Here is a 16,702-nt window from a genome sequence, read left to right on the forward strand (position 1 = left end):
TGAAACTGCTCTTATTGGATAAGAACAATCTATTAAGCAGTTACAATGTAGAACAATTGATAATAGCAGTTTGTAATTTAAAGCCTTTTTGCTTTTGTAAAAACCTGGTCGATTCGTACATGTTGATATAGGAGGGAATAATTAAACGTACGTTTTTGGCTTGGTAATCATTTGAATGACTTAGAATGTTGTCCATTCCCAGGTTTCGGAGTTGGATGAAAAGAATGGTGTTAGAATCATTGATTACTGCTCTAAATACCCCCCTTCCAGTTGACCCCTTTTTCCGATGCTCACCTTTATTGAGAGATTGCACAGTCCCTCCTTTACGATCCTCTCCTCTGAACTCAGACACAGAGTACAGCCTTGATAGGTGGGCCTAGTCTGGGTTGTAATTGAAATGTTTTTCCTTCTGACAACTCTTACCATGCCCCATTCCATCTTATTACCTTCATGAATCAGAAATGAGGTTTGGAGATTAGAAGGAACTGCAACCCCTCATTTTTTTTACCACATGTCCTCGTTTTGAGGTCAAACACAAAATACCTTCTTGGGTATAGTAATTTAATTCTTATCAATTGCATAAAAGTGGAGGCACCATGTTTGCAATTCTGCCAAACAAGCTGCCGTGCACTGGTATAGCTGGGCTGTTTTTCCATTTTTTTGAGTTCATGAAGGACAGCACACACCCCATGGCTATTAAGAAGTGTTGAAACACTGTAAATGAGGTCACAAATCTCTATTACAATAATTTGTTGAAGCTTGTTTTTAACCATTCTCTGGACTTCAAAAGATCAGATTTTTAGTGAAGGTTCTGTGGCAGGGTATTCCTGAGAGAGGTCGTCTGACTGGAGAGCACCCTGCCTCATAGACGGGATTTGTTAGTGGCAGGTGCAGACAAATGCTTTCTAGTAAAAAAGTTGACCTTCTGGGAGGAAGTGGTATGCACACTGTCTGCGACTTCTATGATGAATTGTCAATACAAGAATTCCAGACATTGATGGATAGATATGGGCTGCAAGAAGGCCTGTAATTGCTGTATGACAGATGCCACATCTTACCAGCTGTTGTCTAGCATATGCAATACATTTTTACTCCTTCTAGGACAATGTCATGGGGAGTATTTCATCTGTAACCAGTAGACCAAGATTAGAAAACATTGAAACCTGTTTACTGGGCATATACCTCACCCCCCCCCCCAAATAAAACAAAGTCGTCACAAAATTATCCAATTTGGCTCATATATTTGCTAAACGAGCGATAACCATGAGGTGGAAATCCCTGGTGCCCCCACAATGAGCTCATGGTGTGGAGGCTTTGAATTGGTTCGAGGCTGAAAGTAGAAGGGTCCAAAGGGAAGACATGTAAGAGTGGCTCTGTATATACTATTCACAAATAGGTACAGTGTGTACAGAGTCCACAGTTCCCAGAGGTTTGGCAGAGGTTTAAGTTAGATATAACCTTATTCTCTAAAGTGGTAGCTTGGTCGAGCAGTAAGGCAGTATCGGAGGACAGTGTAAAGCATTTGTTGTACACACTCAGTCAGCAAATGGTCTCACACACTCAAGAACTGAACTCTAGGCCAATGGTTTGTATAACAAATATATGGTTCTTTTATTTTAGAACCAACAATAGGTATCAAAATATACTTTCTCATTATGAGATGCTTTAGTTAAATACTTTGCAATAGGCAATTGACTTTTGCAGGTAATAGTTACAGTTTGTTGCAATAGGCAACACAATTTCAAACACAATAATACATTGAGCTCAATGGGAATTTTAAGTTATGGGCAATTGATTACTTTCAGGATTACTTTTCTAACTCCAGGACTGGATCCTAGATTCCGTCCTGGGACAGTTCTTGGAAACAAGTGAGTACATTCGTTTTAGTTACTGTTGTGATTTTTAAGCAATATTTTGCTATTTTAAAAGTTGACACTTAGAACTTTTTCTAATCAAATTACCAATGTTCTCCTATAGAAGGAAATTCACTTAGCAGATAAGTGGGGTTATGGTTACTTTTTCTAGGTCAGTGTTGGATCTTAGATCCAGCACTAGTGTGCCACCTGTAAACAGTTGAGAAACTGTGTTTAAGTTGCACAGGTGATTTTTAAGGAATAGTTATAAGTTTGCAAAATCGAGACTTAGAAGAAATTTCACAGAAAAACAGTCAATGCTTTCAAGTTACGGGTAAAGTATGTTCTCGTTACTTTTGTAATCCAGTGCTGGGCTCCTAGGCTCTATCTAAAACAGGTAAGTAATTACGTTTTCACAGTCGGTACGATTTTTAAAGAATATTTGTAGTTTGCAAAAATCGACACTTAAAAGAAATTTCACAGAAAAGCAGTCAATGGTTTCCTACGGGAGAAAATTGGGTTAGTGGTAAGTACGGTCGTAAGTATTTTTCAGGGTCAGTGCTGGGAACCAAGATCCAGCCCTGGGATCTCTCCTAATAGCAGGTGAGTATTTCCGTCTTCGTTACTCGGTTGATTTTAGGAGAATATTTTAAAGTTTAGAAACTCCACAATTTCAAGAGAAACCAGTCAGTTACCCTATGGAAGAAAAGTGAGTTATCGGCTTTTGGGTAAGTACTCGACTGGCAGAATTAAGGTTCTGGGCATAGACTCGTGTCTCCCAGGGTCAGGTAAGTACAGTTGTTGCACCCTCAGCGGCACGGGGGCAGCCGGGTGCAGAGTGAGTTAGGCCCAATGTTATCCTATGGAAGGCAGGGTGCCCTTGGTTGGTGGCTGCTGTCTAGCAGGCCACGCGGATGTGGGAGCTGGGCTCCTAGTCACTTGCTCAGGGCAAATGGGGAAGTAGATAGGAGTAGAAGTTGCACTGCCAGGTTAGTTGGGTAGTTGGAGGATAGGTAGGTACCCAGGAGTCGGGCACAGGGGGCCGCAGGGCGCCGGGTGCAGGGGTGCCTTTTGGTGTTGGGAAATCTTACCCTCTGTTGATCGCGGTTGGGAGGGGGGTCCCTGGTTCTGAGGCTGCAGGCGTCGTCAGGAGCATCTAGGTGGGTCCTTGGGTGCCGGATTCGGGGTCACTGTCGCCAGGGGGACGTCCTCGGGGTCTCTGTCCACAGGCCAGGCTTGGCGGGTGCAGTGTGTGCAGGGTTCGCGGTTCCGGGCTGATGCCAGGGGTTAGATACTTGCTTTGAGCAGAGCCACTGCTCGTGGGAGTCCCAGGTGCTCAGAGTCACAAGATAGCCAGGCCCTCCAGAGTTTGTGAGGTTGCTGGCCACAGGAGGTGCCGGGATTTAGAAGGAGCAGTTTCGAGGGTCGACAGGCCGGTAGGGCTGGGGCCAAAGCAGTTGGTGTCTTCCTCTCCTTAGCAGCTGCATGGCAGGTCTTCTTTCTTCTTGATCTTCCTTGCTTTTTTAGAATCTGGAATCGAAGGAAGGTTCAGGGTGGCCCTAAATACTAAATTTAGGGGCGTAAGGTAGGTAAAAGAGCAGGGGCCACTGGGTCCCTGTCCTGGGGTGGGTACACCCCCTATCATGCCACACTCCTGTGGGAGGGGGGCAGTGGCCTAGTCCTGATTGGGTAGGGCTCCCCATCTTCAAGATGGCGAGAACCCGGAGATGTGCTTCACCTCGCTTCCCCCACCTGAGGGGTGGGGTTGGCAGGGCTGGCACATCCCCTGGCCTTACTTGGAGTTTCCGGCCAGTCTTCCCGCCAGAGTGGGGGTCAGAACCGGTGGAGGCCAGTTTGCAGAGTACAGCAAGTGGCCTGTAGAAGCTCACAAAGGCGGCATGCCTTTGAAGCTTCCCCCTGCCCATCCTTGGGGAGGAGACCTAGCACCTCGCCCAGGATGTGCATTGTTGCAGGCCCAGGAGAAAGGGGGCTCTCCACCCAGGGGTCCAGCAACATGTCTGCTGTGGGGCAATAAGTGCTGCAGCCCTTAGAGGCCTTCCCTGGTCATAAGGCCCTGGGTACCTAGGGTACCATTTACCAGGGGCTGACATGTGGCCAGGGTTTGACAATTTGGGTTTCAGGTTTTAGGGAAGGAACATAGGCCCTGGGCACCTGATTGGCAGGAGTCCAGGGCATACTCAGTCAAAGTACATTCAGCAAAAAGTGGGCGCATACCATGCAAGAAAGATGGCACTTTCTCACAAGAAACATTGAGTTTGCAGAAATACCCCAGTGCGGTTCAATGGGGCAAACATTTACAGCCTTTCATGGAGGACAGGAAGGGTTGTAAAAGTCCCCCATGATCCATAACCTCCATTCCAACATCCTCTTAGAAAGGAACTAGGAAAAGGCTACAGAAGATATGCAGTATCTCATAAGTGCATCCTACTCTTTTACTCTTGCCTGCCTCCCTTTTTTATATTTTTGAAGCTACTGACTCTTGGTTGATTGAACTATTACGAACACTCACACTACTTGTAACACTCCTTATTATTGTGGTTCTGTACCTTAGTTGTCTTCATTTAGGGTTCCTATAAAACTGATTGGTAGTCCTTTTGGGACAATCTTGGTTGGGAGGGTGTGGGGGGGTTGTTTTTACCGCATTTAGCATTTTTAAAATCGATCAGTTTTTCCACTAGTGAGTGCAGCAATGGGTATATACTATCATACCATAATAGCCTCTATATTGTAAAATTAGATATGTTCATTTAGGCATGCAAGGCCGTCACATATGACTATCTCTGTTGTGCTCCTAGGAGACCATATTGTTTGCCTGGTTATGCTACATGGCAATGGAGTCAAACATGCCTAAACTGGAAAAATTGTAAGAACTATGGACATTTCCATACAAAACCATTGTACTGAAAGGATTAATTAGAATTGCTGGTGGAGATCATATTGAATTTTTTTGTTTTGTTAACTTGCCAAGAAATTTTGGGATTTAAATTGTTCCAGTAAAATGAATGAGGGCCCTGCTTATTTGCATATTTTGTGTGGTTGAGTTATCTGTGAACGGTCAAAAGTGTCTGTTGGAGTTTCCTCTGAACACTGATATTTGGGAACTCTATCTTAAGTAATTCCAGTTCTTGAAAATCCGTGCTTGTTGCGTTTCAAATAATATTGACAACTTTTGCTTTGCTTTATACAGATTCTCTGCATTTTTACTGTACTTTAAAACATGTTGCTATTGATTTTTATAAATGATTAATTTGATCAAACAATGGCAACTGTCATAAAATCATGCTATGTTTTCTTCTCAGTTTCCACCAACATATGCAGGAATCTCAGAAATGAATCAACCAGCAGAACTAATGCCACAGTTTTCTACAATTGAATACATCGTGCAGGTATGCTACGCTCAGCCAGCCCTCTTAAAATCGTCTTGGACAGCTCGATCTAAAAACGCAAATTGTCATGTTGATGTAGTTGGAGGGCTTTGAGGATGGTCTAAACATGCAGTCAGAAACAGGAAAAATGCACAACATAAGCCAAAGACAGGCCTTTCAAAAAGGAAGCAATCAAGATAACACTTTCCTCCCCCCTCCATTTTGGAAGTGCCACACCTTGCAGTCAGTCATTTTGTCTACCCCAGCCCTTGTATTGGATCGAGTGGTACCTTGTGGCAATGAGTAGACTACACTTACTAAGATATGCATAAAGGCTATGTGGTCAAGGTGCCTCCAGTGGGAGATCCTGAAGGAGAGAGGATGGTGGAATGCTGAAGATGTAGATGAACCGTTGGATAAGCTATATTTCTAATCCCGTAAACCTCAAAAGCAAGGAAACCTTTCTAGGTGTCTGGTGGGGTAAAGGGTAGTGAGATTATTTTGTTATTTGAGGGGGGAGCTTTCCTTTAAAGTCCAGCTTAATGCAGGGTACTGATATTTTTTCGTTCTAGTCCAGTCTCTTTAGTCATTTAATTGTGTGATTATCGAATCTGTTATGAATAATTCCACTTCATTTTTTTAAGTTAACTAGAAAATATTAATAAAACATAGTCTGTTGGTTTTTAGCCTGTGTCTTTTGGTCTTATGACATGACTGGATGACAATGCAAACATTTATTTGGCACCTGTATTTGCTTGTCCCTGCCCCTGTTCACCCTATCCTTCCAGAAGAGTTTTTACCTATAAACATTAGGCCAGACTTTTACTCGTATTTCAAGTATTGACTATCCTTAATGGGTGTCTTCCACTCAATACCAAAATTGCCCCAAACCCCAGCAGTACTCTGCCTTTCCCATTTATTTTTGTAATCAGTGTTCACACCTGGTCTTTGGCAGTCTTGGAGGACCCAGTAAAAGTATCTGTCGCACACAGTACTTCAGTGGATGATCCAACTGAGTTCAGATTTTCATGTTGTCTTGGTTTTACATGTGCTTTCTTGTATAAGTAACAGAGGGGGAGGGACTCTTATTCAGTGGTCACCTCTGCTGGGGTTCTTCCTTGCTGAAGACTTTGAACACGACTTAGAATTAGATCCATTATCCTCCAACTCAATAATGGTATTACCTAGCTGACAGTTCATGCCAATACTGGGGAAGCGCAATCTTGTTCTCTTGTTGTTCTTTTGTGCCTGTGTGTGCTCACACTGGGAGGGGTTTTAGTGTTGGTGGCTCTTTCTTGAGTGTTCCCCAGGGATTGAGGCCCAGGCGAGGCCTTGTCATTAGGGAATCCCTTCACTTCATTTTAGGTGGTCATTTTTGTCAAGTACTAGAGCCTGAATGAGTCATTGTATTAGTGTTTCTTGGCTCTGGTTCATAAACTAGCTAGCAAGACATATGACTCCTCATTTTTATTTTCTCAAAGGTTAGTTGATTGGTTGAGAGTTAACCTCCTAAAGAGGGCACGTTCCAGCATGTAGGTGACACTAGGGAAACCGCTTGTTAGATTATATTTGGGGGCTAATCATCTGATTTGACCTCCAATACATAGCTCATAGGTGTAATATTAGCATGTTATTTTAGTTGTCAAATAACAGGGATTGGAGGTTTAAACACTTTAAAACCAGGCATAACCGCTTACTTCCACCATGTAGAGTGCAGACCTCTGTGACATAACCCTTCTTTTGAGACCAAAGAATGGCAAACATTGCTGAGTTTTTCAAACTTTTAATCTGTTGATGATGTTTTCGGGTAGGCCTGAGTAGAGGGTGTTTTAGTATTCCAGCTAGGTTAATTGCTGCTCAAATGACTAATGCAGTAGTCCCTAACCTGTAGTCTGGGAACCCCAGGTGGTCCACGAAGCCTACTCACTGGTAAGCAACTGCTTTGAAAATAAAATAATATCAACAGGTTAATATAGTGTATATAAATAAAGAAGCAAAATATAGATTTGAAAATGTTAACACATTCTGTAAATGTGAAGGCATTTAAAATTATAGGCTGAAAATTAAGTTAGTATCCTTCGATAGAGTCATGGAAGCAGTGCAAGTACATCAAACAGGATATAGTATGGATGATGAGTGGCCTCAATTGAATTTCTTTCAAATTGTGATATTTTTATATATAATTGTTAGTGAATTAAATAAAATAATTGTTTTTACATTTGTTTGATGAATATTTGTTTCTGCATTTTGTTCTGTATTGGTTTGAGGTTCAAATCATTGATGAGGCATAGACACATGCTTCCCCGGGGCCTTTGGGCCAGATGTACGACGTGAATTGCATGCGCAAACGGGTCGCAATTAGGAAGGGGCGTTCCCTTCCTAATTGTGTCCGCTATGCTAGGTGTGAATGTGTTGTGACCACAATTGCTTTCGCAAAACACTTGCAAATTACCACCCTCTTCAAGAGGGAGGTAATGCACTCGTAATTTGGAAGGGGTCCCCAGTGGACACCTTCCACTTTGTGACTGTCTCTAAAAATATTTTTTAAGGAAAGGCAGTGGTCCCACAGACCACTGCCTGCCCTTAAAAAATGGAACCAAAAAAGTTTAATTTTTATTTTTTTTATTTTATGCATCCCGTTTTCCTTTAAGGAGAACGGGCTGCATTTAAAAACAAGCATTTGCAATGCAATAGGTCTCGCATTTATAAGAGTTTGAGCTAATGGCATTGTAAAATTACAATGCCTTTTATTTATGTTTTGGTTTTAAAACAAATAAAAGGCATTGTCATTTACAATGTTAGTAGCATAAACTCGCATAAAAGTGGCGTGCAGCAGTGTGCGGTGTGCAGCAGTGTTGTGTGTAGCAGTGTGAGGCATGCAGCACTGTGGCGTGCAGCGGCGTGCGGCGTGCAGCAGTGTGCGGCGTGCAGCAGTGTGCGGCGTGCAGCAGTGTCGTGCAGCATGCAGCAGTGAGTAATGCAGCAGTGTGCGGTGTGCAGCAGTGTTGCGTGCAGCAGTGTTGCGTGCAGCAGTGTGTGCGGCGTGCAGCAGTGTGTGCGGCGTGCAGCAGTGTGTGGTGTGTGGCGTGCAGCAGTGTGTAATGCAGCAGTGTGCAGCAGTGTGCGGCGTGCAGCAGTGTGCAGCATTGTGTGGCGTTCAGCTGTGTGAGGCGTGCAGCAGTGTGAGGCGTGCAGCAGTGTGTGGCGTGGTTTGTAAACAACAAGAAAAGCGGACATCAAAGGAAGGGTGGGAGGGAACGAGCATATGGGGTGTGAGTTATAACGAAAGTTAGTTGTAAGAGGGGATGCAGGAAGTGAGGCCGAGCGCGCGCTGGTGAAAGCAGTCTACTGCTTTCAAGTCCGATGCCAGCTTCGCGCTTGAATGCCTCACATGCACTGGCCATAAACCGCATTCCTAAGGTCTTGTGCCCCTTACTGAATCTCTCTGAATGCGTGAGGCGGGGCACACGCGTGAGGCGGCACACACGCAGGAAGTAGCTGGTGGCAAATGGAATGCGCGTGGTTGTGCGCATAACCGCCACCCGATCCGCCTGGGAAGCCTTTGGGAGCATTTTCTGAAGCCCCTACATAAGTCTCACTGAGCGATCGCTTACGCGATAGCCAGGCGAGGCCTAAAGAAAGAAAAAGCTGCCACCATGCCTGGGAGGGCTGGCATTCCCAATGGGCTCGCAAATTGCGAGACGCTCATTTATATTAATGAGCTTCGCAATTTGCGACTACATTGGGAATCTCAAAACCATGTAATAACACTGTTGTACATTTAATTTAGTGCCTCGCAATGAGTCGCAGATTGCGAGGCGCTAAATGAAAGGGTGTACATCTGGCCCCTTGTGGTTATAGTTTCATCAGCCTCTTTCTGTTTTGAATCTCCAAAGTGATCAAAGTTATGAACGTTCATGCCAGCTGTGATTTTCATTGTTCTGATCTGGGCCAATTAGGTCTGTTGGTCAGACCTGTTTTGTTTTCTCCTTCCCAGGTTACACACTCATGTGCTTCATTGAATGATATGGTCTTGAATAAGAACAAACTTGTAAAGGGCAAGCATTAAACTTTCTCTGGACTTTTTGTGCCGGCATTCTTTTTCTCAGGATATGCTGCAACTTGCATTAGAAATTGTTTTAAATGTTCATGTTTAACTTTCCTCTTTTAAACTGTTATAGATGTATTGCCTCTCGTTTATCGTTCAGTACAGTTCTAATACAACGCTAATATGGCAGTACAGATTTGCCTTACTAAATTAGGCCATGAGTGCCAAGAACACGTATTTCCTTTCTGGAGGGGTCTGTAGTGTGTAAAAGAAATAACTTTTCAGAATGAGGTACTGTCGTATGCTTTCCCTGCTTTTGTAGTACAGAGGCAAGAAATGTTTATTTGCAAACAGCCCCTTATTAAAAACATCTTCCTTTTTAGGTCGAGGACCGTCCGGTCTGCCGAAGGCAGAACCGGAAGTCGGAGATTTAATGTTTTGGAGAAGAGGGGCTTGCACCCACCCCTCTTCTCCCCTCTTCTCCATTGGCTGGCCTCTTGAATGCTGGCCAGCCATTGGAGAAGAGCTTCGTCACTCCGAACAGGCCCCGTCCTTTTCGGATTCGGGGGCGTGTTTTTTTTCAACTTTTCTGATTATCTCCTCCAGCCAATGGCAAGAGGAGAGAACAGAAAAACACGCCCCCGAATCCGAAAACGCCACTGCGTTTCTCCGAGGCATTTCTGCTTCGCCTCGGAGAAAGGCAGTGGTGTGCTTGTTCGAGTGTGTTCTAAAAGCACAGCACAAGTTTTTGGGGGTAATTTTGTCCGCTAAAAATCCTTATTAGCACTTCATTATTTAGAAACTGGTGACTTCGGCACACCTTTAGGTCTCAAGGACTTAACGATGAGGAAATGGAATCCTTTGTGCCCTTTTATCGGGTAATATGATGTCTTTGCGAAGGGAAGACAGTGAGCGGCTGCCATGTTGCAGAATCGTCTTCGGTGTTTGCAGCGTGCCCAGCTGTATTGATTCTCAGCTCTCGCTGACCCCGCGCTCAGCAGACGCACTATTAAATCTTGAATGACACTGGAGACGGCCGTCTTTTACTGCGCAGTGTAGCTGCTGGGTGTGAGGGCGCCATCTTCTTTTCCACCGCTGTCTTTAGCTGGTCGGGGAGAGCCACGACAGTATTAAATAAACAATTTGTCATATCCGGCAAATGAAGCTCTAGCTCTATCTTGGAATTTTAAATTCTTCGTTTTGACTAAGTTTCCAACGGGTCCGGCTCTGCCCGCCGGTATATTCCCTTCACCCACCCCCGCCGGCTCCGCACGTCGCCTCTCTTCCACCTCGGGCTGCAGGCGTGGGTGACCGTGATGAGCTCTCGACGCATCTGGAGCCGCGCCGCCTCCGCCTGATGCAGTGAGGCCGCCCCGGGGCCCGCACCCCACCCGAGCCCGCCCGCACCGCCAGGATCCTCGGATCTCAAGAAGGAAGACTGAAGTTTCTAGTGAAAATACATTTTCACGCAAATCCAGGTTTAAAGTTACCATTGTGGCCCGCTTCACTTAATTGTGGTTTATTTTTCTTTGATGGGAATTGCACTGTTTTAAATGAAAGGCTGATTTAAGATGTTTTGCCTCTGGCTTTGCGACTCAATTTATTAAAATGATGGTGACGCCTCATATCTCTGCAGGTGTCTGGCCCCGGGACAGGGACTCGGAGTGACAGAATGGGGTGGCGGACGTTGTGAGGGTGACTCGGAGTGACAGACTGAGGTCACTGGCCTCGGGAGAGTGACCGACTGCTCTCCACACTGAAGGCACTGCGCCTTCTTGAAGAGCTGCAAACTGACTGCATGCCCGGGCGCCGGTGGCAAGCCGTGCGCTTGGAATAAAATAGTTTTACTGAAAGGAGTGCGAGGGAACATTTACCCCCTCGTGGCATGCGCACATTCCTTTGACATGCACATTTTGATATTTCTACTTTCAAGTTGTTAAACCCGGTGTCGGTTCACATACACGCTAATAATTATTTTGTGGCTTACAGATGTAACGCAAGTTGTGCTGATGGAAAACTTTGGGAACTACATTTTTGGAAGTGTTTTGTTTTTGATTTTATAATGGAATGATCCGTTTTGGATGGTTGGTTTTTAGAAACACGTATTAAGATTTCTACTGGGGTTCAGAGAAATACTTGACTAATTGTTGAGCATTATCGTCTGCCAGCTGGAGGGACAGGTGGGCGACAAGGAAGGCCCGCCCCCTGTCCACTCCCACCGCGCTGTCGAGCTGAGCCGCGCCCCCTAGGACTGCCTCACCCCCCTTCTTTATCGCCGTGCTAAAGGTGGGGGCCGTTCGAGTCTGAAAAGAGGCCGTGTGTATATGTCCCTGAAGTGCCCTCATTGACGTCACCGTTTAAAGTGCAGAAGTAACGAGCGAGGCTGTATCTGCAGATAAGGCTACAGAAGACCTCTGCGTTGTTAACACGCTGCAGGTGACCCCTGACCCCCGTGTCTTTCTTGTTGATGTCTTTCTGCCTCGAAAATACTTCAGCTTAAGTCAGGCCTGGCCACTGAAAACCCGGTTCTCGCACTTATTCTGAAGCCGATGTGTTTTAAGTGAGTGCAGTTTTCTGGATTGCTTTATTTGTTCATTCGCCTGCAACCCCCCCACCCCCCATACTTTGAGGCTGCGCCATGACCGGTTCGAGGGACTCCCTGGACGGTGTCCGTGGTTGTCATGTTAAGCGTGTGTTGCATTGCCCTCTGTACTGAGGGCAGTGACTGATTTAGCTCTTGAAAGACCAGGAAGTGCTCAGCATTGTTCTGTGCAGAGCTGGGGCGAGGAGGCGATGCCGCCCCGGGGAAGCCTGGACTGATCTTGGCTACCCCACCTAGCCACATGGTGTGATCCTGGTGAACCACTCTGCTTCTCTTTGTCTCATTTTTCTTCACTGTCAAATTATAAAGCGCCTAGAGCTACCTACAAAAAGACAAAAGCCTCACTTGCAAGTGGTTCAAAAGACGCAACTTTATTGGCTGTTGAAATAGTGCTTATTAAAATGGAATTGCTTTTTGGCTCACTCACTCGTCGTCATGAATCTTTCTAAATTTATCATAAGAACTGATTAATCCAATGAATTAAACTGAAGCATTTGTAAATGCAAATAAGTTTACTTTTCTGATATTTACGTGACCATTCTTTCAGTGGCTCCTCGGGTCTTATGGTGCTCGGCTTTTCCTATGAATTTGCGGTTCCGTCCCCTATAAATACAGCGGTATCCGAGTAGCATCACGCTGTGCTGGAATAAGCTACCAGGATGGCTAGGAGAGTTCAACACCCGCATCTGAAATCTGACGGGTCAAGAGATGGGCCTGCTCAGATATTCATCTTTCTGGTGTGATACATTGTGTACCGTTGAGTTGTGTAATAGCAGCATACATTAATTATAGCTGTTTGGGATGGAAAACTATGGTGATAAAACAATATACAAAAGCAAATAAATATGGAGTGCATACCACGTCAGTCCTGTCTGGAAAGAAGACGGCTCATCACGTGGTTTAGTTTCCTTTTTTTGGCACCAAGAACAACTTTCTGAGCACACAATCTACCTACCTATAAAAGAGTATGTATGCGAGTTAGCAAAGAGCTGGCGTGTTTGGCAGGAGGGGGTGCGTATGGGTGGAAAAGGGTAGCGTGGCTTGCTGGAGTGGTAAGAGATGAGACCGACCGTCTCAGCTGGACTTAAAAGACTGGACTAGACCCCGACAGGAGCTATGGGGCATTCTTTAAGGTGGGTATCATTGGGTAATTGCTTAGTGGGACTGGAATGTGCCCGTGCCCGTGCTCTGAGTGCCCAACTGTGTGTATCTGGTACCCTTGTTTTTAATTTCGTCCGCAGCATCACACTGACCTAAGCGTGTGTGCAGAGATCTCGGCCGCTCCTTTGACATGAGTAAGGTACTTGTCCTGTGGCCTGAATATGAAGTCTGACTGGCTGCGGGGAAGGGGAGGGGGCGTGGGAAACACTTCTGCTGCTTTTGACATTGACGATGTGTGTATTTTTATTTTTAAGTATTATTATTTTATGTTTTCAGTTTAATCAGACTGAATTAGTTTTCCATTTAGGAAGATTCTTCCTACTCTGGCTGAAGCGCGCAGTTTCATTCTACCTGGCTTATTTCTGCTTCGACGCAACTTCGTGCATTAATTACAACGCCACCTTTAAAATGCAGGCGAAATGTTCATGGGGTATTTGATGCAACACATTGCGCTTTGAAAGATTAAGTGCGTCTCGCAATACAGTGGGTTCGCAAAGTGCTAATTTCTCAGACTAACGTTATCAGCACGGACTGATTCAGAGGGATGTGAATTGAACAGGTCTGTTGGCGGCGTCTAGGAGTAGGTATGCGTGTGAAGTAAGGGACAAGCTTTGATTATATGCTATAAAATGTGTATAGCGCTTCCTTCGCTTGGCGAGGCGCTGCAGCACTTTGCAGAAGGGGCAGTACGTTACTCTGCGTTGTCAGAGCTCCTTCCTCATTTACACTCACAAATGGGGGCTTTGTTTTGTGTTGCCAAGGTTGAAACTAAGTTGTGTTGTTTCCCTGCCTTGAAATACAGGATGTTACTACCTCCTGTCAGTTTCAGAATTAATGTCTTTCTTTTCTGGAGTGCTGTAAGAATTCTTAGAAAACATGCTTTTATTTGAATTTCTTTACATCAGCAAAGAGATGAAAAGATGGTACTGAAACTAACAAGACAGGAATCGGATGCAAAAAAAGTGCAGTTTAGAACTTCTGTGAAGTTTATGGTGCAGAGATAGCTTAGTGAGTTTAGTGGCACTGCTGAGAGTGTACATGCTATTTTTTATGTCATCTGCTTGAAAAAGGTTCCAATATTACATTTGTGGCGGTTAAGGCTCCCCATTAATCTCGTAGTGATGTTGGTGAAATATGGTACCTGCAAAGCCATTTGAATTATGCAACAGGAAAGGAGCCAATTATGTTGCAGGATTGACTAAATTATGGGGCACAACAAGGCACATTATGCATCATAATGCGGTGCATTTTGTGATGGTACTGCTTAATTAGTTTGTCATTTTTACATATTAATACTGCATGAACAAAGGTTTTACACCATTAGTACCAGTTTAACACGCAAGTACAGCCATAAGCAACAAAGAGACCAGTTAACATTTGAACAGGAGGTGAAGTGGGTGCCACATCTGCTTTGGCTCCCAAGATCAATGGATCAATGTGTATGTGTCTAGATCTATGTGTGTGTGTGGCTCTCTATGTGTGTGTGTGTGTGTGTGGTTCTGTATGTGGGTGTGGCTCTGTGTGTGTGTGTGTGTGTGTGTGTGTGGCTCTGTGTATGTGGCTCTGTGTATGTGGCTCTGTGTGTGTGGCGCTGTGTGTGTGTGTGTGTGTGGGAGGCTCAATGTGTTTGTGGGTGTCTCTGTGTGGGTGTCTGTGTGGTTGTGGCTCTGTGTGTGTGGCTTTTTTTGGTAGGTGGCTCTATGCGTGGTGGCTCTGTCTGTGTGTGGGTAACTGTGTGTGTGTGTGTGTGGGTGGCTCTATTTGTGTGTGGGTTGCTCTGTGTGTGTGGGTTGCTCTATGTGAGTGGCTCTGTGTGTGTGGGTGGGTTTGTGTGTGTGGCTCGGTGTGTGGGCGCAAATGCAATAGGTCTCGCATTTGAGAGTGATTAAGCTATTGACATTGTAAATAACAATGCAGTTTCTTAAAATGTTTCAACAACAAAAATATAAACAAAAATGTCATGAGCAATGCCAATAGCTCTAACTTTAACAATGCCGAGACCATTGCATTGTAAATGCTTGTTAATTATGACAAAGGACTAAAATAGTAATCTGTCGTTATCCAGTGACATAAGACGGTAATCAAACATGTAAACATCAAGCATGTTTTCTTCAGGCTAAACGTCGGAATGTTTTTTAGCTTTAATTATGGAATATCTGTGCTCTATATGTATGTCAGTAGTACATTTCCCACACTGCACTCCAGCAGTTATGAACCAAACAAATCTGAACATTAGATTTTGTGTCATACAAATCTTGTATTTATACATCATGTTGAACAAATATATTAAGTGGTATGTATGGTACGTGGCATGTGTGTAATGTGTTCTTATGTTTCTTTTGATGCTAGCGTGGCCCTCAGACCCCCCTTATCTTCTTGTATGTTGTGGACACATGTCTGGAAGAAGAAGACCTTCAAGCACTAAAGGAATCCCTGCAGATGTCTCTGAGCTTGCTTCCTCCAGATGCTTTGGTGGGGCTTATCACTTTTGGCAGAATGGTGCAGGTACATGAACTTAGCTGTGAAGGAATCTCCAAAAGCTACGTCTTCAGGGGTACCAAGGACCTCACGGCAAAGCAAATACAGGTTTGTTCACTGTTGCATTGAAGTGTCTGGTTCCCAACAAGTCTCTTTTGCCTGTAGTCAGTCTAATCAGTTTTTTTGCATTTAATTGTTTTTCTTAGGATATGCTGGGCCTCTCAAGACCAGGTGTGCCTTCCCAACAAGCAAGACCTCTGCAACCTCAGGAACAACCAACTATCTCAAGCAGGTAGTCTTGCAATAAATGTCCACACTCTGGATATAGGGAGTGTAGATGATGTACACTTTAAAAATGATCTGCTATCGCTCAACTCTGTTTCTTTTGTGCAAATGCTATTTTAATGTTCTCAAACCTAGTAGTTTCAAAAATGACATTTGTGAGCGGTGTTGATAACTGAAGTTATGATTCTTTAGTTTGATGTTTCACAATCTGTCCTTTAAAACCTACGTGGGCAGATCTTTTAAAAAAAAAAAAAATTAAATCCATGATTCAGTTCATCTTGGTTTTTTTAAGCAGTGATCTTGCCTTGAACCTTTCTAGGATCAGATCATCAGTGGGATAATGTTCTACTAACAACACTCGTGCTCCCGGACATATTCAACTCTTACGTCACTATGTTCCTACTTGCTATTAGTGAATGGGCTCATACGCAGGCCCACTGTGTTGTTCATAATATTGCTATGTGTTCTGTCTGTCTTGACCTCATAGAATGTGATACCTGTTGTATACATTTAGCTGGAAAGATGCTCTCTGTCAGTTATTTACATTAATCTTTTTTCATTGGGTATATCTGTATCACCTAGATGTTGTACTGTGAAAAATGTATTATTTACAGATGGGGACTTACATGCTTTTTCAACATTGTTTTGTTTGGATATATTTTGTAGGTTTCTCCAGCCTGTTCATAAGATCGACATGAATCTGACCGACCTGCTTGGGGAGTTGCAACGGGATCCCTGGCCAGTCACACAGGGAAAAAGACCACTGAGATCAACAGGGGTAGCTTTATCAATTGCGGTTGGTTTGCTAGAGGTAAGAAGGCTTGTATATTCCAATCTTAACTAATGGTCCGGTTAGTCAATAAACACTCTCCTTCAGTCACTGCCACAT

At 44.3% G+C, this 16,702-nt stretch overlaps 1 protein-coding gene across 1 annotated transcript in view; it reads left to right on the top strand.

Annotated features, from left to right (window-relative positions):
- The window catches only part of SEC23B (SEC23 homolog B, COPII component), a 117,986-nt gene that overhangs the window by 17,498 nt on the left and 83,786 nt on the right, over window positions 1–16,702 (top strand). Inside the window, exons 4-7 of the mRNA XM_085611771.1 lie at window positions 5,174–5,260; window positions 15,400–15,636; window positions 15,735–15,820; window positions 16,480–16,624. Of these exons, the coding sequence (XP_085467897.1) occupies window positions 5,174–5,260; window positions 15,400–15,636; window positions 15,735–15,820; window positions 16,480–16,624 (555 nt within the window). The remainder of the gene's footprint in view (window positions 1–5,173; window positions 5,261–15,399; window positions 15,637–15,734; window positions 15,821–16,479; window positions 16,625–16,702) is intronic.

Source organism: Triturus cristatus, chromosome 6 (genome assembly GCF_964204655.1).
Source record: "Triturus cristatus chromosome 6, aTriCri1.1, whole genome shotgun sequence".
Classification (NCBI taxonomy): domain Eukaryota; kingdom Metazoa; phylum Chordata; class Amphibia; order Caudata; family Salamandridae; genus Triturus; species Triturus cristatus.